The sequence below is a fragment of the Balaenoptera acutorostrata genome, chromosome 6, assembly GCF_949987535.1.
Source record: "Balaenoptera acutorostrata chromosome 6, mBalAcu1.1, whole genome shotgun sequence".
In the NCBI taxonomy this organism is placed as follows: domain Eukaryota; kingdom Metazoa; phylum Chordata; class Mammalia; order Artiodactyla; family Balaenopteridae; genus Balaenoptera; species Balaenoptera acutorostrata.
The window spans coordinates 37421252-37445754 of record NC_080069.1 but is presented as its reverse complement, the minus strand read 5'-3'; the positions used below and the strand labels follow the sequence as shown (position 1 = coordinate 37445754).

Genomic DNA, 24503 nt, shown 5'->3' with positions numbered 1-24503 from the left:
CTCACTAACAGGAGCAGGGTACACGATAAATGAACTCTGGTCACGGAAATGTATGGCTGATGTTTAAGGGGTAACATTCACACTTTATTATGATTGGCAATGTTAACTCTACCAATAACAAACATATAAAAAATACCCACTAAACCTATTAACAATGGTCCTGCCTGTCACACACGCAAACCTAATGCGTGCGTGCTTTGTGCACCTTCTAACTAACACACCATATGTATAAAGGGGGAGGGGGAAGGAAAACTTGAGACACTTTTCCTTACAGACCAGACCAAATACCCCTGTTACAATTTCTTTCACTTGTATAAACAATGTGGCCCTGCAGCACATTTCAAGATAAATGGCTTCAATTTACACTCTTCTCCTAAATAATTTGGCAAAGGTAACAAGGAAATGTTTCTCCTTGTTGGAAAAAGAAACAAGGAAAGGTGGCAAATGTGTATTTAGCACAAAACTTGCCAGGAGAAGATAAATAATGTGATTTATGTCAGATGCACAAGGGGAAATCCCACTTGAGAAGAACCAAATGTATCAGCCATGGCTGTCTTGGGAGGCCCTGGAACCTACTCTCTCAGACTCACCTGGTCAGCATCCAGAAAGCACAGGCGCCAGGTTCTGAGTCACCTGGGGGCGGGCTGCCTGTGTTCTGGAAGCTCTCCTGGTGATTCTGAACCGCTGCCCCAGCTTCTCCAGCAGGCAGCCAAAGCTGGGCATGAGAGAAGCCAGCACAACAAAGCACGAGTAATGCTGTTACTAAAAACTGCTTTTTTGTCTTCTTCCTCGGGTTCTAGGGTGTATTTCAATTAGGGTTTTAGAACACGCCAAGCTCAGGATGCTGCACTGTCTGGGACATATGGAGGGACAGGAGTTTTACTTCTCAACAGGGCCCTGATGGGAGCTGTGAAATGAAGCTCTGGAGAGGCTGCTTTGATTCAACGCGGCGAAGGGTAAGGGCTTTGAGGGAAGGCCCGCAGGGACAGCTAACAGAAGAGAATCCTCGAGCACCCTCACCCCTACACACTCCAGTTCCAAAAGGCAATGTAAGCTGAATGTTTACTGAAAAGCAGGCCTTCAGCTCTATCTTTTAGAAAGAACCCTCAGGGATCATCTTAGCTTTCCCAGGAGGAGAAATCCTTTTTCTTCAAGTTTAGTATTCAAGGACATAAACATTTGGTTTGAGCAAGTAAATAAGTACTGGGAACAGCGGGTTGTTTAGTTCTCTTGGCATATTTTATAAACAAGGGAGCAAGCTAAAAAGCAAATAATGCCCTCATTAGGAAAACTAGTCCAGATTCGCAGACTGGCAGAGTCATCTGTGCAGGTTCACGCAGATGGCCAAGGCCACCGTGGAACTCTGTGAGGTGAGGTTGAACATACTGTGGTGTGTTGGAGAGAGAAGACGAAGAGGGAGGGCAGGGGTAGGGGGAGGGGAAGGGAGGTGTAGGAGAAGAGAGAGGGAAATGATCATTGGCTATAAAAACTATTTAGATGCTGCAGAAAACTTTGGCAAATAGCCCAGGGAACTGCTGAGGCCCCTGTAATCAGTTTGAAGTTAAAGACCATAGGAAAAAATAGGAAACAACTTGCAACAGAGCATGAATTTACATAACGCCATAGGCCTTCTCAGGATGTTCCATAAAAGCTGCCTGCAGGCAGGGTCTGGCTCCTTCTGGCAGGAATCACTACGTATTATGTCAACCAATTAGTGAACTGAATTATACTCAATCCACATTCTCTAGAGACAGAAAAGCTGTTTGAGCCCCCCCCCTCAAAAAAAGCCAATTATTAGTCCAGAGGTCACTCCTGAAAAGCTACAGAGTTGCACACCAAGGAGCTCCAACTAGGTTTTTCCAAGAAAAGCTCAACCCCTTCTTTTTTCTGGCTATCAGACATCAATGCCCCGTGCCTATCAATCATCTGTACCTGCCTCCTTAAGCACTGGCATAGCACGTGACTTCTCATGCTGCTTACAAAGTCGTAACGCCAGGTGAATTAAGACCATGAGGTAGAAACCACCACCACCAAAGCAGGACCATAGACCTCCCCGCAGCCCACTGACCACCCCCCCGGCCCTGCCCAGCAGAGCAGCTGCCTACAACTATAACCAATAAGGTGATGACCCAGGAGAGGAGTGCACACAGAAATAACCAAATGCAAGGTTCATGCTGCTAAGAACTAACTAAACTCTTCTAGACCAATCTCATAATGGTTCGATTAATTTACCTCAGGGGGTTTCAGAAATGATGTTATTTCCTACAAGATATAAAATGTACCTCAGGGATTCCATAATGTCAACTTTTTAGAGTTTTTAAGATGTATATTTAAATAAACACCTATATTTTAATAAAGGGGTACATTTTTCACATCTCTAGAATTGAAAACCTTTTTGCTCTTCCACCTCTTTACGCTAGTGATAAATATGAATATTTTGCTAACGTGACAACCAGTTTCAACCAAGACAAGACTATTATCATTGGTAGATTTAGCAACTAGAGTTGAAGGACCCTGAATTCTAGTTTCCACAACCAGCTATGCTGTATCCTACTTTTGAGTACTGTTAAATTAGATTTACTTTTCCATATTACATGACCATATTTTATTTAACACTTCATCTTTTATAAACAAATATGAATGTTTCTGCAAAACTATTCAGTAAATTTTTTAAAAGTTTAGTTGATATCCACTTTCTTTGATAAATAGTTGTAACATGACTCATTCAGCCAGCAAGCATTTGTGGGGTTCATGCTATGTGCTGTGTATTGGGGTGTGTGGTAGATAAGACAGCTCCAAGAGGCTCGCTGGCCAGTGAAGCAAACAGGCAGTACACAAGCAAACCAATGTGGTAGTTTCATGGCATGACAAGTGCTATGGAGGAAATCAAGGTGGCGATGCCATGTGAGTTACTGGGTGGTGGGGCAGGGGAAAGGGCACTTCAAATGGAGTTGCCAGGGAAGACCTAAAAGGAAGAGATATTTATGTTGACTCTGAAGAGCTGGGGAAACAGCATTCTGGCCAGAGGAACTAGCAACCACAAAGTCCTCAGGTTTGGCTTGCCACAGGGAGAGAAAGAAGGCAAGAGTGGCTGGAGCTTGGTGAGACCATAATCATGTCATTCACTTGGTTGCACTGGTAGACTTAGCTCCTTCTCAGGTGTACCTGTGTCATAAACTGCACAGCATTCATATGGTCCTACATCAGTATTCACCCAAGTCACTCTAGAACAAGCTACCAGGAACAGAAATCCTTTTGGACACAGTAATCTTACAGATTCACTGACTTTTGCGACTCTAGCAAATGCCTATCCTACATCACAGCTGAGTGATGGCCCCGAGCTGTTCCTTATCTTGCTGTTTTCCTTACCATGCAGGAGTGTGAAGCTATGGTCTCAGGAAGCCCTTTCAAGTACTGAAATTACAGGTGTGGTTTGGGGGAAATGGTTTGCTCCCTTCTCTTTACCATTTTCAAGGTCAAAGTCCTTTTTTAATTTAAAAATAATCTCACATTTATGAAATACTGCATAGTCATTTTTGACTACTGAGCAGAATGACCCGTAAGATCCAGCATTTGTGATATAGATGGAGGTATACAGCCATGTGAACAGTGGTTATTACTGTGCAGTGGTTTATGAATAATATTTACCCACTTTCCTTTTTGGGGTTTATCTCTATTTCTTAATCCTTCTGCAGTAAACACGTATAATTAAAGACTCCCATGTGACAAAAAGAAAAATACGAAAGCTACTTGACAGGCATCTGAATTAAAAACAAACTCAATGCAAAAATATTATACATCTCTATCATATTCTGAAGTCCTCTGATATTTTTTTCCTTCTTCCAAACTGAACAACTGTAACAACAAAATAACAACCAAGCTTTCTGAACAACCCTCAGGAAAACTGTTACTTAGGATCCCGGACACAAAATAAACGTTTATATGTGTGTGGTGCTTTCCACTTGCAAAGCCCTTCACACTCATTATTTACTTATTTTTAAACATTTTGCTTACTGCTACTCCCCAGTCAAGATGGGGCAAGGTGGAATGGACAGGCAATGGGAACAGAGATCAGAAGACCTGGGTTCTGAGTTCCAGTCTTGCCACCCAAGGCACTGAAATTTGGGATACAGTTGAGTCTCAGTAACCTTCTCTGTAAAGTGGAATAAAAATGATACTACTAACCTCACAGGATGGTGTGAGCACGCACTGACAATTATATGAAATTTCCCAAACCCTTAACCAGGAGCTGAGCAGGCATCCATTCATTTATTTGTTTATTGCAGGGCATGTATCATCACCCTTATTTTACACAGCAGGAAACAGCTGCAGAGTTTGGGTGACTTGCCCAAGGTTACCAGCTGATACTAGGTGGAATCAACCTTTAACTCTGAGCCCAACTGTCCTGCAAGCCTCAGGGCTTCTGTGCACCAGCTGAGATTATGAGTTCAGGAGCGCCAAATTACACATACCGTAAGCTCACAGATAAGAGTTTTCAGAATGCACAAAAGTACTGCACAGGACAAATAACTGGTATCTTTATTTAAAGGACAACAATGTTACCTCTCAGATTTTTCACCACCACTGAAAAGATAGTTTTTTTTTCCCATAGGGCCCCATGGGCAGTAGAAGACAGGCCCCATTTCCCTCTGGTCCTCAGAGGTGACTGTCTTAGAGGGGGCAGAGAGATGAGGGCACACAGAGAACAAGTAGCCCTAACCCTCTTTACCTGCAAATTCTGCCATTTTGTTTTCCAGAAATCTGAGGCTTAAACCAATTCTTTGAAAGAGGCAGGGTAAAAAGCATCACTTCTGCAAAAAAGCTCTTGATCAAGTTCTGCTGATCCTTTCCTCCGCAATCAAACTAAGTATAGTTTTCCAAGGTGAAGAGGGGCCAACATAGGTAGGAAACCATTCCGCTCAGGGGTCCATACCCCCAGGCCAATGACATTCCAATCCATGGTAGACACCAGACGGTCCCCATGATGTTCTGCTGGATTGTTCCTCAGCACAGCCTTTCACACAGAGCTTAATAAACATCTGTGGCATTCATGCAAAAAGCTTTTGGAAAAAGCTTATTGTGATTCACATAAAGATGTTCTGAAGGACCAACCAAAGTGTTTTTCACAATAAATTCCAAGTCCTTTCAGGGAGGCACTGTCCGCTGCCCACTCACCTCGGTGCACACTCAGTGTGTCGGATGAATAAATGAATGAACAGCCTCAATACAGAGCCTTGGGAACAGGCAGTCATCTGTATAAGATATTAATTCTCCCCAAAGCCTCAAAAGTCAATCAGTCAAAACAAATGACCCTTTCAGCCTGAAAAGTACCCACTCAGAGTCCAATTAGGAAAATGGGGTCTGTGTATATGCAAGTGGGGCATTTGCATTTGATTAATCCCATGAATTATCTAACAGCCTCTAGACAGATTTTCCCCCCCTTTAGTTGCTTCAGGTCCTTCTTTCAATCTTGTGATTAGTTATTGTGAGCATGAAAAAGTGCAAATCTCTAAAAGGGTGTAACTGTAAAATTATTAGCACCAGCTCATTTTCTAAACTGAAAAAAATGAAGATTCAGTAATTTGGGCAATTGGCTGAGAACTCCTGGGCTGTGAGTTTTAGTCACTCTTCCACCCATCTCTTTTATTCATGACTAGCCAACTGCTGCTTAAGCTTCTGGGCTGTTTTTCTCCTGGTGGGATTGTGCCCTTGGGCGTTGCCATGGGAAAATGCTAGAATCATATAGCCCAAAGAGAATCTGTCTTCATGAAGTGAGCCCAGCGCGCGATGAAGACAGCAAAAACAAGAGCAGGACAGACACACTGCGACGCCTCCCCAGGGACTGTGAGGGGGGAGGAGGAGGGCCAAGTGCAGTGGCAGTAGCGGCTCTGAGCATGTGCCTGCTGCTAGCCCCCGCACCGGCTGTTTGCGGTACCATCTGTTCCCACCCGGGCTGCTTCCTATGAACGGCGTTCCCCGAAGCCGCCCGCTCGCCCCGTCGGACACGATCAGGTGAGCCCAGCACTCTGCCCACACTGGACCTGCTGCCTGCCACAGCTCCCCCGACCCAGTATTTCTCAGAGGGCCACCAGCTCCCAACATGACACTGCATCTGTCAGGAGGCCCATTCTTCACTGGTCACTTGCTACTGTGGCAAATCAGGGCTGGGGTCAACCCCACCTATGACAGGCTGAGTGAAGTCAAGCCTGCAGACCCCAAGATGTTCCTGGTTTCCAGCAGAATGTGGCAGCGCAGAGCTCGGCTCTATCCCTAACTGCATACTTGCCCAGCTGTGAACTGTCCCAGGTCCTACCGTGATTTCACCCAATTGCTCAAGTGCTACGGGCAAGCAGACACAAACCCCAGTCCTGTCCTTCAGCAGGAGCTGAGCAAGCCCAGGAGGGTCTGACACAGAGCAGCATGCTTGCTCAGAGGCAATGCTGGACCAGGAAGCAGAACCCAGGGACCAAAGACAGCATGTTGTTATCAAGTTCTAAGTTCTTAGTGAAGGCCTCCTAATGTCTTCATAAGGACACAAAACAACTGAACAACAACAAAACCAAATGCTTGCAAAGCTGTGGGCTCTCTATCTAGTAGTCAGGCTGTTGCATGACATTAACCCCGGTTCCCTTCTCCCAGCTTCTGTGGGGCAGATATCACCTCTCTGCTCTGAACAGTCTTCTTGCCATGATCTAGCCTGGGCCTCTTTTCACTGGCCTCCTACTTGAGTGGCCTGGGGAGCGGGGAGACAATGTGAGTCCCCACCTTCGCATACAGGCTCCCTGGCCCCTGAGGAACTCCATGCTGGCCCCATTTATCTCCCGCACCGACCCTTCCCTCTGCATCAGTGTGGGGAGACGCACGTCACTGGTCACTTGGGGCCACTTTCATGATTGTGTGGCCATCAGGATTAGCTGGATTAGGGGCTGATGCATAAGGACCCCCTGGTGCTGTGAGGAAGTTTCGTCACTAGGTCAGCATGGTGTGAACTATGTTCTGTCACCACCACCACTCCTTATGGCCACCAACTGAAGAAAAGTGGGGGTGGGGGGAGGGTGGCAGAAAAAATGCTTCCAGAGCAAAAATGCATGAACTCCTCATAGCAATAAATTCCCCCATCATGCATTTCGAAGGACATGAACGATTGAAGACTGTCTCCCTTTTAAACAAGAAACCTACAGGATTCTTTTCTTACCCATAAAGAATTTCATGGGTCTGAGAGTGGCGGTAGGTGGAATGGTAAGCATAGCTGCCATAAGACACAAGGGAACTTCTATTCTAGCCCTTTGCTAAAACCAGTCAAGCAGTTTGGGAAGAGAGTCAAACTGTTGGAACCTTACTATGTTCAAGGCGAACTAACACCTCCACAATGGTCAATTCTCATTCTTCTAAAGATGCTTGCACTAGCTCACCTAAGGGGGATTCCCCTGTTTAATTAGAAGGAAAACAATATGGACAGGAGTAGTGGAGGGAATGGGAGGGGGGCAGGGGGAACAAGAGGATGGGGAGAAAACCAGAGGCACAACTCTTAACTCCTTTTAAAAATTCACCGACTGAAAGTTTTCCTCCCAGGAAATCATTTGGCCCATTTACCTACCCAAACCTCCCATCCTGGCCGCCACTCATGTGGACCCTGCATGAAGTAAACACAATTTGTAGAGAAAGTAATGGGATTTCTGCAAGTGTGTGTGAGTGTGTGTGTGTGTGTGTGTGTGTTTTATAGAATAGTCCCTCTTGCACAGAACCGGGCTGTTCCATCAAAGCCGTATCTGTTATATTTCTGTCTTTCTCTTCTGTTTGGCGTATTCACCAACAAGAGAAAAGGAGGTAAGCTTTGGCGGCCCTGACCTGCAGCTGGAACACAATACTTTCGCACAGCCCTGCCGACCCCTGACATAAATTTTACACCGCAGCTGGCATTTACACACTCAGCATTACCATATGTATAGCTGCTCGGTGCTAATTATGCTAATCACCTGTCTAACTCGCTGCTGCGAAAAATGGTTGTATTTAGCAGTCCAGTGCCTACCAATGCAGCTTACTGTGTGGCTGAAATGTACATTCAGACGGCCCTGAATGGCAAGATTTTTCCACGTTGCTGGCTACATTCAGGCCTCAGAAAAATTTATTCAAGTCAACTGGTTTCGGTCCGCAACAAAAAAGTTACGAGAAAAAAGTGAGTGTGTTCTTGCCCTAACATTCTGGATCTGCTTGCAAGCAAAATGATAAATCAATTGGTGTGGGAAACAAAAAGGGAGAGAGATTTCTTTTGGAAGCCATGTGAAACTGTAGCCTATTTAAAAAAAAAAAAAAGAAAAAAAAAAGGGTCATCCTATTCCCCAAATCTCTAGAAAGAGCAGTTAATAGATATTTAGCCCTAATCCCAATTCTCTCAAATTGCAAGCTTTGTTTGCAATTAAGCAAGGTATTAAACATGTGCAGTTTTTTTCTGGATCATGTGTGACAAAAATGATGGTATCGTTTTTTAACTTATTACAACACTGTATGAACCTCATGGGGAAAAAATCAGGTAAGAGGAAAGAAATAATGTCTTAGGTAGTCTGGGAAAATTATTTCGTTACTTTATCTTTCAGAAAGCTTCTACTTAAAAATACACTGTGTGATATTTACATCTATTTTGTGAAGTTTTCTGGCTTCTCCACTAAAGGAGCAAAAGAAATCAAGGGAATAGGGGTGGGGAAGATGGGAGAATTCAAAATAAGAAAAAAAGTGGTTGGGGAGGGACGGAGGGAGGGAGGGAGGCAGAGAGTAAAAGTCTACATTTTCCTTAACCTCAAAATTCCAGTTTTTATCATCAATGTTTCTTAAAGCAATTTTCTCAGATCATTCTATAGAATGGATTTCTAAAATCAAGATAATATTATTACAGGTTGTTTTAACAATTCCCCAAGTCCAAACTGAAACCCCATTTCCTCCTAACTCACAAAATACTTCCCTATTAATTTTTAAAAACCCTGAATCTAGTCATCGTAAGGAATGCTTAGTATTTGATTATTTGGGTGTACAGATATGTCTAGGCATTCCAATTTCCACAGCACATAAGACACATTCTACTGGAGGGATGGCCCAAAGTGCTTAGTTACTTTCTCACCTCCAAATGATCATCATTAGATTCTTTATTTAAATTTAGAAACTGGAAGCAAACTGGAAGGCCATTCATTTTGCAGCGTAACTTGGGTTACCCTCCCCCCAATGCTACAAAACACCAGAGCAGCTTTGTGATAAATCTCAGGTTTACACACAGAAGGTGTACCGACCCAGCAGAAAGGGGCTGTGAAAGAAGCTGGCCTCTCCTTGCCTTGCTTCACTCAGCTTTCAATTTAGCTCACAGCTGATAAAAAGGGTGATGCTCATAGTAACTTGAAGATGCCACTATGAAGACAACAGCTTTCTTCCTGTCAGCTCACCCCACCATTCTGTTCTACTTTTTATAAACTTATCTGACCCAATGAAGCAACATTATCCAAGCCATATCTTGCTCTCTTTGGCATCCCAATTCAAGTTGCTTTTCCTTGCCCGTCCAAGGTATTAATTCAACTGGGTTTTTGTAGTTTCAAATCTTGACTATGCAGCCAAAAATACAAATGACACGATCACTACTGGGCTCAATGCAGAGGGCTTACCCCTCTCATTCCCTCTCAATCTCCTGCTCTTCTTAAACAGAAGATGGACCACCCTGCCTCATGGCACAGAGCAGTGTTTACATTGCAGTACTTGACTGTGTAATACATCTGGCATTTTTGGGCAGGATTCCTGAGCTAGGGGCCAGAAGCCCTTAAGCAATGATTTAAGGGGAAAAAATCATGCATATTTACTTAACAAAGCCCACTTCCAGTTCCTTTTGCTTACTTTCATACATGTTTCATCAATAACTGAAGACTATCTTGGTTGATAAACTGGGGAAGTCTACTGTTTTTCATTTATTTTAACTATAATAAATAAAGCTTGTGCTGCGGTATGGAGACTTGCTTCTCACTAGCCTTGCCTTCATAGCCAGTTTTGGGACCCACAGGCAGTGTGGATTATTTGGGCCAACTCACACCTGGGTTTCTGGATTAGTAATAAGGCCCTGCCTCCACATTATAAATCTCTCCAACAACAAACTTGTCACTCATTAGCAGGTACCTGACTGCCCACCAACAATACAGTTTCCTTAACACATGACAGCTGTTTTTCCAACTATGCTCTAAACCCCCAATACAACAAAATGGTCACAGTCTTGAAGGAACTGAGGACAGGATACATATTTCTGTACACACAACTCCTAAAAATCTCCACAATGGTCAAGCAGTTTCTCAATGGTAGCATTCTAATGATTTGAAAAGCTTATTTCTTCTGTCAAACTTAAAGATATATGTAGAAAAACTGAGATATTGCAGTGTAAAGGAAACAACAATCCTAAATCCAGTTTAAGAGGGAAAAAAAAAATCTAAGAAGTATTACCATAAAGCACCTAAATTCAGAGTTTGGAAGCAAAGAGTAATAAAAGTGTTTATATTTTGGTGACCCTGATGATATCTCCGTAGTCAAGGGAGGTTTCCACTGAGGAAATCCCAAGGAGCTTCCTTCCTCCTGGACTGCCAGAAACGCCTTCGTGAGCAAAGCTGTCTGCTTTCTGGGATGTCAACCGAGATTTCTCATGTGGATGGACCATCTAATACTGTAGCATCTGCCAAAATTTGGATGTGGAAACCTGTCCTCTTCCATCTCGATCTAAGCTCCATGTTCCCTTAGGTCTTGATGTGGGTTTCACCCAAGGAAAGCCTGAAGGTGGAACACTTGGGCTGGAATGTCACGGTGCACGTTTCACTTACCATCTCAGAAATGCTATGGGGCCCAATTCTTCCACATTTCATATGGCACATTAAGCACAGGGGACCGAGACTTGTTTCACAGTCCACATGTCAACGGATTCTAAAGTTACCTCAAAAGCTCATTAAAATGCCATGACTCTTCAATAGGGGAAGCACATCTGCTGATAAGACCCCATCAAAGAGTGTGGTCTTGAAACAAACCCTCACCAACCTAAGAACCCCAAGGATGCAAATGGCAGCTCTGCATCTAGAATCTCCTACAGCTGATCTGAAATAATACAGTTACTAATTTCTTTCTGTCAGTTTGTGATTAACCAGATTTACTACCATTTCAGATTTCACACTAGTAACTCCAGAGATCCACTGCGAGGAAATGATTTGGGCAGTTTATGAATAGGTGGGTAGAGGGAAGGGTGGGAGGCAGAGGGAGAGAAGAGAGGAGGGGAGGTGAGCAAAGGGATATAGGTGAGGAAGGAGGGAGGAGGGAAGGAGAATGGAGAAAAGGTTCTGGGAACAGATGAGCAGCAAAGGAGATAACAGTATTATAATAATAGAATCATACAGGTATGGCGATTATTTAGGGATGTCTCACATAGCAGGAATTCCCTCAACTTTTTTTTTTCAAAATAGTGTCAAAACAGTGCTAAGTTAAAATACTGTATTTCTGCAAAGTGGCTTCTATTAAATCTGGTCTCCTTTCAAATAATTTTAAATATTTCCATACTTGTTTTAAAAGCCAAAAAAAATTTTTTTAAAATAAAACAACCCCCTCCTCTCAACCAGTTGAATAGACTACTCCTCAGGGGCTAAATCTGGGCAGATTGCTGGCATGGACAAAGTGTGTGTGAGGGGGGGAGCCATATAAATGGCCCCTTCCATTGCATAATTGTGACCCCCCAATAAGAGAAGGAGAGCAGACAAGTTACAGCTCAGCCCAAGTGGACAGAGCTCCAGGGGTCACAGGGAGGTCAACTTTGAAGGAGAAATCCCAATGAAATATAAACATGGCATTGTGGAAACCAGACAAATCTCCCATAGCTTGTCCAGCCTGCGTTAATCTTGCCATCAGCTGTGGTGCATAATCCAAACAAACCGATCCGGCGGTTCATACATCTGGAAACTGTCATCTTCTGGAGCCTCCAAGCAGCGTTCCGTGTATCTGAAACACCCCATCACCCAACCTGACTTCTAAACTTGTCGGCAGGCAGCAAAGAGATATGATGATTCACAGGGTCAACTACCCTGGGAAGAAGGCATCTGAGGCTATTTGTTATTTTTAAAGCAATTATTGTTGGGCATTAATTTTTTGATCATTTTTCTCCAGGTATGAAAGATATGCCACAATTGCTTCTACCTGTATGTATGTGTCCACTATCAGAATCTAATCAATACCTAGCTAAAAAACATATTCTTGATTTTAAAAAGTGCCTAGGCGACCAAGGAGCAGAAAGGAGCTTCTGCATCTCATTCTTTTTGTCCCTTGTGAAATGCCCAAAACCCCAAACTGACAGCCCCAGAAAGCAGAAACTGGGTGATAACCTTGGAAAGGGCAGTAAGAGCAGAGCCCACGCACCGCCTGTCTGGCTGACGTGCCTCAGTCCCTTGCTGTCTCTTTGGTTCTGCTGCATAAGAGCACCTGGGGAAAAGTGGTGTGTGACAGGAACATCTGGAGAACTAGACCACCAAAGAGCCAATGTGCTACGTGGGCTCCAGAAAGGAGTTGTTATTGCAGTATGAACAAAGTCCAGTGGTGTCTTTTATTGCTTTTTACAAAGTCATGTTCATGCTAAAAACCTTCAGCCTACTGTGTTTGAAATGCACCGAGGTCTATCTGCAAAATTAAGTTACCTGAAGGAAAAGGAAAAAAAAGTATTTGAATATAACACTTCTCCTTTCTTCTATGCCTACCCCCACCCACTCTCTCTCAACTTCATGATGTTTTTATTTGCTATGTAATGTAATTCTAAGAATAATCAAAAATTTAAATTATTTGCATGAAAAAAGTTAGTTACCTGGGTCAGTAAATACCGGGATGGGGAGGGAGGGTTATCTTGAAAATAAAACTTTTGCATTTATAGCAATGTTTTAGCAGCCACAACTCTGTCATAATAAAAGCCTTCCATCTGCACAGCATGGGGCTTCCAACTGAAATCTATTATCTAAACCAGTGGTTCTCAATTGGGGCAATTTTGCACTGCTCCCCCCAACACACGTTTGACAATGACTAGAAACATGTTGTCACAACGGGGAGAGTGCTACTGGCATCTAGTGGGTAGAATCCAGGGATGCTACTAAACATCCTACAATGCACAGGACAGCTCCCACAACAGAGAATTATCCAGCCCAAAATGTCAATAGTGAGAAACCTTGCTCTAAACTGAAAAGGATGGTGAAGCTCAATTAATCTCCTCTAACTGCCTGACTTAGAGCCAAGAACAGCCAAGAACACCGAAGGCTTATGTTAGCAACTACAAACTCTAGCTACAAACTCGAGAGCACTTAGAAACATCAAGCAAGCATTTTTTCAAAAAACTTTCCATTTCCCTTAAAAAAAAAATCAGACACAATTTGTGTCCTCTCTTGATACTGGCCTCCAGAGATGTTAATAACCAAACACAAGGCAATATGGATTCATTTCAAGGCTGTTATTTTTTGCAGTAAAGGAGGCTGGGGGCTGAGCAAGCTTTGAGAAAAAAACCAAAAAGCTCAAAAAGATAAATGAACTTTCTGTCACTGGAGAATCATGACAACAAACTTGTGTCTGAGAGAGGGCTGGAGTGGGGGGTAGATATTAAGTGAGACAGAAGCATAAAAGTGCTAAGCAAAAATGAAAAGCCAACAGAGAAATGGGCAAGGTTAAAAAGAAGGCATTTCCCTTCTGTGCCCGAAAGGATGAGAAGCACTCTGGTACCAGGCAGGGCGCTGGAGGCCAAATACACCAGTGTAAATCTTGAGGCAGGCAAAGAATGGCTAAAAGGAAGAGCTGGCAGCCCCCTCAGCCAAACACCCTGCACACATCAGAGACCTTCCTGGACCTTCCAAGCCTCAAGGCTTTCCACATCAAACCTGATGCCCCAACCAAAGGCAAGCACTGGGAGTTCTCCCAGAGGCCACACCCCTGTCCTCTGTGCCTTTGCCCAGGCTGTTCCTTTGGCCTGGAATGCCCCACCACCCTCACCTCTCCAGCCCTGGTCCTGACTCAGTCACTCTCCCTCAGGGCTGTCCTGGAAGGTGACCCTGCCATCCTGCCACTTGTCTGTGTGTCCGCTGGGTAGAAGTCCTCTGAATGTATCTGAGTATAGATGTACACAGTTGCCTTTGTGTTTGTGTATATGTATGTCAATTTTTTACCCACAGGAGAAATAACATTTTCCAAACTGTCCCTCAGCATTCTCTCCCCTTAAAATCTCTTATGCTTTCCTTTCTTCTGTTGCTTTTTAACTAAGGAAGTATGCAACCTCTATTCATTTGGTTTATTTAGTGTAGCAACCACACTTGTTTATGTCCAGAACATTTGCAGTCTCTATTAAGAAAAGACCATCTAACAGACTTCTTTGCTGATAGTGACGAAGAATTTATCTAAGACATTAAAGTATACAATTAACCTAAATTCCACGTTGCTTCTCATTCTACTCTACTAAAGTCTAGGATAGCAGAGCATTCTTACTCTGAAAAGTAAATGCTTCCACTACTTGCTGTTGACATGAACACTAAGCTCACTATGTCAGGAACAAGACTTCCTCATTGTTACCTCTACTTTGAATTTAAATTAAAATTATAAAATGGTATGGTGGCCTCCCTGGTTGGGTTTACTTGCATTTATGAAACTGTTGCTTCTTCTACATGGGAAGAATCTAGCATGCAATGAATGAATGAGAAATCAAGGTCAAGGCAACAGAAGACCAGGTTGACTTAAGTCACTAGTAGGCTAAGTGGACATGGAGTCATAGAGGATCCATAGTTTCTCATTTGTAAAATGGGACAATAATTCACTTACATGTTAAAAAATATTACACAAGTTATCAGGTTATAAAAATAAAGATAATAATAGATAGCTACTTTACTGAGTGGTAAGGCATGTAATAATATATAATAAATGGTAAGGGTAGTTGCTCAACAAGTGATAGTATTGAGTAAATAATACTTGGCCAAAGAACCAGTGCGCCACACTGAAACTGCCAAAACAGAACGGGAAGGAAAATAGCTCAGAGGCCCAAAGTAGGCAAAATGAGTCTTATCTCAGGTGTGTCACTCCCCAACACTCTGTCACTAAGCTAGAGCCCAAGTGAGAAAGCTAATAAGCATGTTTCTCCTCCCGGGACTTGACATGAGTTGTGTAATGCAAAAACATAGTTAATTCTAGAAATATTTATAAAATGTTACATAAATAAGTCACATTAGCTCTTTTTTTTTTTTTTTACATTAGTTCTCTTTAAACTTATCAACAATCTACTGAAAAGCTTTGCTCAAAACAACAAGATATAGTCTTTCGTCATCATCTTGACACCCAACAAATCTGTTGGCCCAAGTAGCAGAAAGTGAACATTTGGACAGAGCTGGGAGCCCCCTTTGCTCATCACTTGCTCTGTCTTAGAACCTGTGGTAGCTCCCCACAGTCTAGCCAATCACATCATTTCCAAACTGCAGTCCTGCGGTCCAGGGCCCAACCTGCTGCCCAGGGCCCAACGGAGCCACTGCACCCTATCCCCGCCACACTGGGGGTCTCCCACTGCTGGCTGTCCACTCAAGCTTGGGCCTTTGCTTGACCCCCTTTCTGAGCTCTTGCCTAGAACTCCCTCCCTCCTCCACTCTCTAGGTCGCTCTAATTTGCCTCACCACCTCCATGGAAGCTTTTTCCTTTTTCCATTTAACTTTCATGGCCTACTGCAATTGTGAGCTCAAATTTAGTGCAAGTCTGACATTCAACTCTAGTAGTTTTAAGTGCATGAATTTGTGCACTTGGAGTGTCTCACATCTTTAGTGTCACTTACAGTGCCTAGACAGTGCTAGGGCCATTATAGATGCTCAGTAAACTTGCTGCTAGGACATCATAGGTGCTTATTAAAACCCTTCTTTATCAATGACAATGAGGTGCCGAGTTGAGGTAAATTACCCCATGGATTCAATCCAAAGAACACTTGTATTAATTACCAAGCTTCTTAAGGCAAGAATGTTTTCTGGTCTTAATTATTTGGACTATTATTTTGTCACTACTCAACGGAAGACACCACCATATTCTTGCAAAACACTGAAAGCTGAATCTTCACAAACAAGGCAAGATTAACAAAATATTCTCCAAGGTTGGTTCTCCAGCAGCATTCTGAAAGGGATCAATTATGCAATTATGCATGTAACTCTTAGGCTTCCAAATTTTGTCTTAGGTAGCTTTCACTAGGAATGCCTCAGATATCCTGGTGTGAAATATCTACATAATTACGGCAATCCTTCCCTCCCAGCTCATTGTAAGAGATTCCCTAAGCAGTGTTTAGGGGTTAAAATGTTTCCAAACAGCAACTCTGTTACTTTCCAAAAAGAATAAAAAAACAACGAACAGAAAATAAAAACAACCGCTCCCAAAACAAAACCCCTGAATCAAGAGAGTTACAAAAAAAAAAAAAGTAAAATGTTTCTGTCTGGGGTGTCGGGGGTGGGAGGTGTGATCTATTTTAAATTTACAATCACTTAAAAAAAGGCTTCAAGAACCCCCAAATTGAGGAATGTGGATAAAAGACTGGCATAACCCCTAGGAGAGCTCCTGCGGCCCCTCCCTCCAAACCCGCTTTCTTAAAACACATTTATTCTTTCAGCCTCCAAAACGCAGCCTTCCCCCAGCATAATTCCATTTTAAAAGCCCCCACCCGCGAGGAAACATTAATCTACTTTGCAAACAAGCGTTCTAGTCTGTGCTTTACTGTTTTTTTTCCAACTCCTTTCCCCCCACCCCCCCTCTTTTTGTACCTTGAGACAAATGTTTTTTTCCCCAAGAGTTGAAAGCTGTCCAAAAACAGGACCACACACGCCGCCGCCTCCGCAGGCCCGCGCTCTGCCCGCCCCCCGCCCTCCGCGCGGCGGTCGCGGCCGCCGGGGGCGCGCACACTCCCTCCAGCCGGAGGGGTGGCCTCTCTCTGCCCCCCCCCCACGTCCTCCTTTCTCTTTGGACGCGGTGGGTGGGGGTGGGGGAGGGAAGGAAACCGAGGAGTACAGCCCGGAGCCGAGAGGCCTTCCTCTGGCCGCGTCTCGGCGCGCGGCGGAAGCGAGCGGCGGTGACGGCGGGACCTGGGGGCCCCCCGGCCGTGCGGAGTGGTCTGTCCCGCGGAGGGGCCCCCCGCGCCCCCGCCGGCCCGCCCTCGCCACTCTCTCCCACAACACCTCGCAAAGCGCAGTGCCCCGAGTAGATTACAGCGCGGCCTTTGTCGGGCGGGCCTGGCTCCCGGCCAGGCGCCCAAACAATAAACAATTCCCCCTGGTGCGGGCAGGGGGTTTTCGCTCTTCACAGAAAGGATCTAGGTGTATGCTGGCAAATATCTTTATCAATTGGAAGGAAGGGCAGGGGGCCCGGGGTGGGGGACGAGAGGGCGCTGCGGCGGGCGCTGGATCTCTTACCTTCCACCCACAGCTCCTCCACGTTGGTCTCGAGATTAGCTGCCTTTAATCCCACAGCGAAGGCCCCAAATATGAGGAGGCCTACAACCAAGAACTTGCCGCAGTTTTTTTGAATGTAACAACCCAGTTTAAATAGGAGTCTCTGAAACTTCGCTCTCAGCCACAGCGGCGCTTTCCGGCCAGTAGCTTTCCCCTGAGGATGAAGCAGAAAGGAGGAGTGAGCGCCGGGGAGTCGCGGCCCGCGCGCCCACGCCAGCTTCCGCGCACCCGCCCGGCATCCCGCGACAGCCGTGAGGGGTGCCCTTCGGGCTGGAACCCAGGTCGGCCCAAGGAAACACGAGCGGCGTTGGGGGGCCTGGTGATAAATCAAAGTCAGGCTGCAGCGTGGCAGCTGCACCTTGGTCACAGCAGGGGCGCCCCCACGCGCGGCCTTCGTAGCATCCCCGAGTGTGACTTGGAGGTCTGGGAGGAGGGGCTGCAAGAACAAGGGGAAGCCGAGGCAAAGAGGAGAGACACCATTCAACACAGGCAATATTCACACCAACCTGGGAAGGGAGGGTCTGCGTAATCCCCGCGATGGAGCCCAATGTTTAAGAACCAGCCAACCACAGCGCCCTTCCCCACAAGTCCTGCCCCAGCCTTCACCCTTCTCGGGGTGCTCCGGCGAGGACAGAGGCTGGGGGACGAGAGCACTTTGGGAACAATGTTTGGCGGGCTCCCGCATCCTGATCCCCCGCCCGACGTGGTAGTAAATTGGGATCCACGTGGTGAGCGTGGGCGCCGGAGCTCACTCGCGACGTATTTCCATAGCGTTGGGAGACGCCGTGTGAGCTGAATTAGGAAGTGGGGCAGCCATCTGCAACTTACGACAATATTTGTGATCGGAAGAGGGCAGCCACATGGATGTTTCCCTCCTCTCCCTTCCCTTCTGGTTAAACGTGAAAAGCAGCAGAATGCACAGGGGAAGAGCCTGGGCCGACGCAGGCGGGGGTCCTGGCTGGGCGCTGGCTGCTCCCGGCGGTGGCGTTTCCCCGGCGCTGGCCGCGGCCCCGGCCGGCCCCTATCTGGGTGCTCGCCTTCCCCGGATTCCACACATTTCAGCGAACCTCGTAAACACAATGAACCCGGCCGCTCGGCAGACCCGCACCGCGGATTTAAGGTGGCAATTTGTTTACAACGTTCCCTTTCCCCACAGGCTCTGAGAAGAAGTAGCTCAAAAACTGGAAAAGAAGAGGGGAGATACCCTCTTGCGAAGATAATTTTTAAGGGAGCACAGATTTCATGCTCAACAAAAGCAAAACCGGCTGCCAAAAAGGGAAACCACCTTTATTTCGGCTCCCTCCCCCCCCGCCTCTCTCCACTCCGCCTCCCCCTCCAAGAGGTTAAGAAATGTGGCAGTATTACAGGGGTTTAGGCTGCAAATAGGGGCAGGGGCGCGGGAGTAGGGGGCTCAGGGGCAGGGGGTACAGGGCAGTGCCGCGCTGCGGCGGCCCTGGAGGTGGTCCACTGTGGACCGCTTTCCAGTGCTCCGGAAAAGGCACGCCGGGGAGGGCGCGTGCACACACACACACACACACACACACACACACACCCTCCACCCCCTGCGGACTTCAGACAGCCCTTTCCTCCCAGGACCGGAGGGAGGGTTTGAATTTTTCAATCCCCACTTGTCTGGTTTTTTTTCCTGGAAAGGGGAGTGTGTGTGTGTGTGTGTGTGTGTGTGTGCGTGTGTGGCGGGGACGATCCCAAAGAGGAAGAGGAGGGAAGAGAGAGTGGGAGGAGAGGAGAGAGTCTGAAATGCACCTTGGAAATCTGCTCCAGAGCGAAGGCGGCGTCACAGTAGCTGGGCCGGTGCAGATAGTCCCAGTCCGGCGCGGCGTTGCGGCGCAGCCCCCCGGTCCTTCTGCGCCTCCCGCCACCGGCCGGCCGGCCCGGGGCCCCGCTGCAGCTGCCGTCGCCGCCGCGGTCCTGGGGCTCGGCAGCGTTACCAGCCGAGGCCATGTTGCCGCCGCCGCCGCCGCGGGAACCGAGGCTTCCCGGGCGGCCCGGCGCGCTCCTGCCGCCGCTGCGGGCTCCTGGCTCGCCTGGGCGCTCGGCTTGCGAGAACGCTGCTGGCCGCCGGCTGTTCGGGCTGGGGCTCCGGTTGACAGACCTGCTGCTGCTGCTGCTGCTGCTGCCGCCGCTGCTGCTGCTCACACTGCGGGCGCTGCTGCCGCTGCGGCCGCGGCCGCTGCCGGGGAGTCAGACCCTGCGCCTTCCATTGCCACATTGCGCGGGGGTCCCGAGGTCTCTGCGGCTGCCGCTGCCCACATCCAGTTCTCCGGAGAGCGAGAGCCGGCGCGTGGAGCCAGCCTGTCCTTCGGGCGCTCGCGCGGCGCTCCTCGCTGTCCCCAACTCCCCCTACCCGTCCCCCGCCCCGCGCCGCGACCCCTTCACTGCAGAAAGCGCCAGCAAATCCCCGCCGCTCCCGCCGGCCTCGCTGACTCTCTCGGCGTCTCACGGGTCGCCCGAGCGGCCGCGGAAGGTAAGCGCAGAGCCGCCGCCGCGGGGTCCGTGGGCGCCCGGTGGGTCTCAGCGCTGCCGGGCCGGGGCAGCCGCCGCCGCCGCCGCTGCTCCTGCGGCAGCTGCTGCTGGCGGTGGCGGCTCCTGAAGCTGCTGCTCGGACTGCTCGGGCTGCTTGGGCTCTGGCTGCTGGGTTCTCGGTGGCTGCTTGGTCCCGGACTCTGCTTTCTTGTGCTCCTCGCTGACCCGCTGGACCATTCTGCCCCAGTGCAGCGCGCCTCTCTCGCTCCCGGGACCTGGGGACTCCGCTCTGTGTGTGTGCAGCGGGCAGCGGCCGCAGCAGCTCCTTGATTCAATAGATGAGATGGAAGAAGAAAAAAAAGAACTCTCTCCATTTGGAGAAAGAGGAGGAGGAGGGGAGGGGGTGGAGGGGGAGAGAGAGAGCGAAAGAGAAAAAGGCTGGAGCTCCCGCCCCCGGGGCTGTCAGATGGCTTGGGTTTCTGCAACATGATTGGCTCGCGGAGGGCAGAAATTACTCAGCAAACATGACTATTATTAGCTGCTTAGCAACAGCTCACCAAAGTAGAGAGACCACCCAGGTAGGCAACCCCAGTGTGTGCATCCCCGGCTTCGGGGGGAGCCTCCGAGAGCGCCAACCTTCTCGCATGCAATACTTCCATTAAGGAATGCTCCCCCTCCCTTTCTTTCTTATTCCTTTTCTTTTCAACAGTGTCTTCTTTTTGTAAGATGCTTTTTGCGCGCGCACACACACAGACACCCACGAGCATTTGCCTCGCGATAGACACGGGGGAAAATGTAATATTTTTTTAAGCGCTTAAACAATTTCAGAAATTCCTCAAAGAAAACCCTTTCAGAGGCACCTTGGCCTCAAGCTGCAGCAAATACTGGGAGGTCCGGCTTGAATTCCCAGGCCTGCACCAATAATGACAGGGTGGTGGATAGTGCGCCAGTGTGTGCCAGATTTTTTTTTTCCCCCTTCTCTCTTTTCTTTTATAACCAAAGAGAAGACTTAGGCTCTTGCAGGGAACAACGCCTCGCATTAAGATAAACAAAATGGAAAGTTAAAGAGGAAAGTAGGGACATTGGGAAAAGCCACCTTTCTTAAAGTTCGCTCCCCCCCCCGCCCCGCCCCTTTCCCTCTCAAAACCCCTCGGCAGCACAGTACTGGTTTGAAGGAGTCAGTGTTTTATAAACGTGGAATCCAGACACCGAAGTAGTCTCATGGAGGCAGAGGAGTTTTTATTTGAATCTTTAATGCGACATAGGTAAAGGAGAAACAACAGAATCCTTTTAACAACCCGGAGAAACAAATGTTTTCTGTAGAAAGAGAGAAAAGTTTTCTTATTTTGGATTCATTTGGAACCCCCCCCCTTTTAATTAACCACAAGTCCCTATTTATTTAAAGTCTGTTTTAAACTTCCCACCCCAAACTGGTACGCATCCTGTTACATTTAATAGTAGCGTGACATAAAGGAGAATAAAGGCTTTGATGCTGGATTCATTTGAAACAAATTGTGCGCTGATTGCTAGGACTTGTCCGGACACTGCAGCCAGTGTCACCGAGACATGCCGGGGATTCGCTTCCCCTGGAGAAGAAAACACGCGACTCTGAGTTGGATCCTGGGGCCAGAGACAAATTAAACTGTCTACACAGCTCCGATTTTTACGTAAAACAAATTTTTTTTGAGAGTATTTTTCTTTTGCAAGTTAAGTCCCTCCCTGAGATGGGGACCAGATCCACAAACCCTCGATTCTGTCTCATTTTAGTATTTGTTTTTTTCCTTTTTTTCTTTTTTAAAAATTGGGTTGAACTGCAGAGGGACTCTCGGCAGCAAGTAGCCGACTGAAGCCGTGAAATGGGGCAGTGTGGCTTTAAGATGCACACGGTGTGTGTTCATTGAAAAAAAAAGAAAGAAAGGAAAGGAAAGAAAGAAACCCAGATGGAAGGAAAGGGGGAGGAGCGGGGGAGAAGGCGGAGCCCACGCGACCACGTGACCCAGGGCCCGGCCGGCGCGCGCTCTAGGGCACGGAGGCCTATTACGCGCGCGCGCGTGTCCGAGTGCGCCCGCTTGCGCGCGCGCTGGAGCTCCGGACTCCTCACGCCCGCTCAGCCCTGGTCAACCAGGTAGGGAAGTCGTTGCGCTCGGCTAGCGCTAGGCGGGCTCCAAGTCTCCAGCGCTGGCTCCTGGGAGCCCAGGCGAGGCGCACTCCCCGCCGGCGCGGACGGACGTGCCGGACGCGCCGTAGTACATTCCTGAAGGCGGTCGGCCCCCTTACGTTACCCAATGCCTGCGCGGCCTCCCCGCGGCCGGCCAATCGCTGAGCGCTCGGGTCCCTTACCATTTAGCTGCCCTCTATCGAAAGGGACTGCAGCCGGGCGCGCCGGCCACCCGGGCGACCCACGCGGCTCCGGCAGGGGGTCTGTTGGCCAGCCCTCCCCGCCGCCTTACTTTCTCTTCGGCGGCTTCCCCCTGCCTCCTTCTTTCAATCTCCCCTTTCCTTTCTCCTTCCTCTTTCACCCCTTTTCTCCATCTCTCTTCTCCCTACCAGCCTCGCCACCTTCCCTCTAGCTTTTTCTCCTTCCTGGTTTCACTGGGAGGCCCTGCCCTCTGAATCCCAAACCGGCAAAATGTGTGCAGTACCCTGGGCAGGGTAGGGTGTCCTGCAGAATAAAGAGACAAAGAGAATAGAAGTGTCTGGGGGTGTTCACGAGATCAGGAGGAGGACCGGAGAACCAGGCCAGCGCGGAAATTCAAAACTCAAACTCCGAAGGAGCACGTGATTTTGTGCGCGGCTCTGGGAAGGGCTGCGAAAATGCAGAAGGGAAGACAAGCAGCGTGCATTTCAAATGACAGTAGGTTAATAAATAATATAGCAGGAATATTGGGCTCGACACAGAGCAAGCTTAATCTTTGAGCAATATCCTGCTCTTTATTATGTTTGGTAAATAGTATAAATCAGGAAACGTGATTTATTATTCTAGTTTTTCTCACTGAAAGGTTCTACAGACGTTTCAAGTCAAACCATTTTGTGCTTGCAGCTGGAAATTAATTTTTAAAGATTGGGGGTGGAACCCCTAAAAAGACACGTCAGTCTTTTTATATTTGAGGCGTGCTGTATAGCAAAGGTAACCATGTAGCTATAGGCAGGGTGCTGTGTCTGTACAAAATTCTTTACAACGTTTTAGACCAAAATATTAGTTTTTCCACCCAATCTTTTATTTATAGCAATTTCAGTATAGCTACTTAGATTATGGAATTCTAAAATGAAATTATAGGCTATGTACACATAATGGTTCCCTATTACTCTCCGCACGCAGCTGCATATCCTCTTGTTTTGGCGCTGCTACATGTGCACCATTTCAATGGCAAAGCTTCTTCCACTCGGGCTCATTTCCCTGGGTTTGACTTAATTCCTAAACGTTTTGAACATTGATCTCTGGGGTTTTCAGCTCCCTGAGCTCCCTCACCCGCTGTTTGATAGGTTAACTTTTCAGCATTTCAGACAATGGTCTCGGCCTGTAAATTCTACCCATCGGTTCCAGGACGCAATCCCCAGCCTGGGCTCTAACAAGCGCTATCTTAATCTCCCCACCCCCACCCGCCGCTTCCCCTGTGGTCTGCTTTTTTCATACACAGAGATGAATTACTTTGAGGATCTAATTGGCCTTGTTTCTGTAACGTTTTAAGAAAGGGAAGAGGAGCCAGTGTAAAAGCCTGCTCGACTTGGGTGGTCAGGGCTGAGCCTGCCCCCAATTTGCCTCATTGCTGATGCATGTGAGTTCGACATTCCCAGTGATAATGTTGTTCCTAATCAATCTGCCCTTATTTACATTTGTAAGCATTGTCGGCTTTAATATGCATGCCCTGTGCGGGGGACCGCTGCGCCACACCGGGTTTGTTAACTTCAACTAGTATTCTCTAGATCTGAGATGAGGCTGACCGGAGGAGCCAGGGCTGTGAAGGTGTCTGCTGGGAAAAGTCCCTTTAATGGTCTTTCTGCAGCATGGCTCCCCCGTGAGAGTTACCCAACAAGTGAGAAGCTTGTTGCCTTTTCAACCAGCAGGAGTTGCTGGCCCTCTTTCTTGAGTATCCCATTTTCCCTTTCCAAGTAAAGTCCATCTCAACGCATTAATTGTCATTTTGGTCTCCCCATCATGATCCAAGACTTCATTGGAATTTGTAGTTTCAAAACACATTCCTTAAACTCTTAAAATATGATTCCCTCATATCTTCTCTCCTCTCTGCTCCAATAGTCAAACAGCCATGGCCACGCCACACACATCTCAGAAATGACATCTGATTATCCAAATGATGACACTGAAATAAAACATCTGCCCTTTGTGTTTGGACATTCCAGTGATAAGCAATTGTGGGAGCTGCACTTGGTGGAGTAATGAAAAACCACGATAGGACTTGACTTTTCACTGGTTTCCCAGATCCAACTAATTGGGTCTTTAAAATGTAATGTAATTTAGCTAATATTTGCAGAGTACAAATGAATGAAGGAGTAAATATATCTAGTAATTTGACCCTTGGGCCA

At 47.3% G+C, this 24503-nt stretch overlaps 1 protein-coding gene across 3 annotated transcripts in view; it reads right to left on the bottom strand.

Annotated features, from left to right (window-relative positions):
• Positions 1–19581, bottom strand: part of PTCH1 (patched 1) — a 58662-nt gene extending 39081 nt beyond the window's left edge. For all 3 annotated transcript variants that reach the window (XR_009008709.1, XM_057548969.1, XM_057548970.1), the window contains exons 1-2: positions 19242–19581; positions 17439–17631 (exon numbers count right to left, since the gene is read on the bottom strand). Coding sequence is in view for 2 of the 3 variants with exons in the window: in XM_057548969.1 (XP_057404952.1) it covers positions 17439–17631; positions 19242–19439 (391 nt within the window). In the remaining variant the exon portion in view is untranslated. The remainder of the gene's footprint in view (positions 1–17438; positions 17632–19241) is intronic.
• Between the last annotated feature and the right edge of the window lie 4922 nt (positions 19582–24503).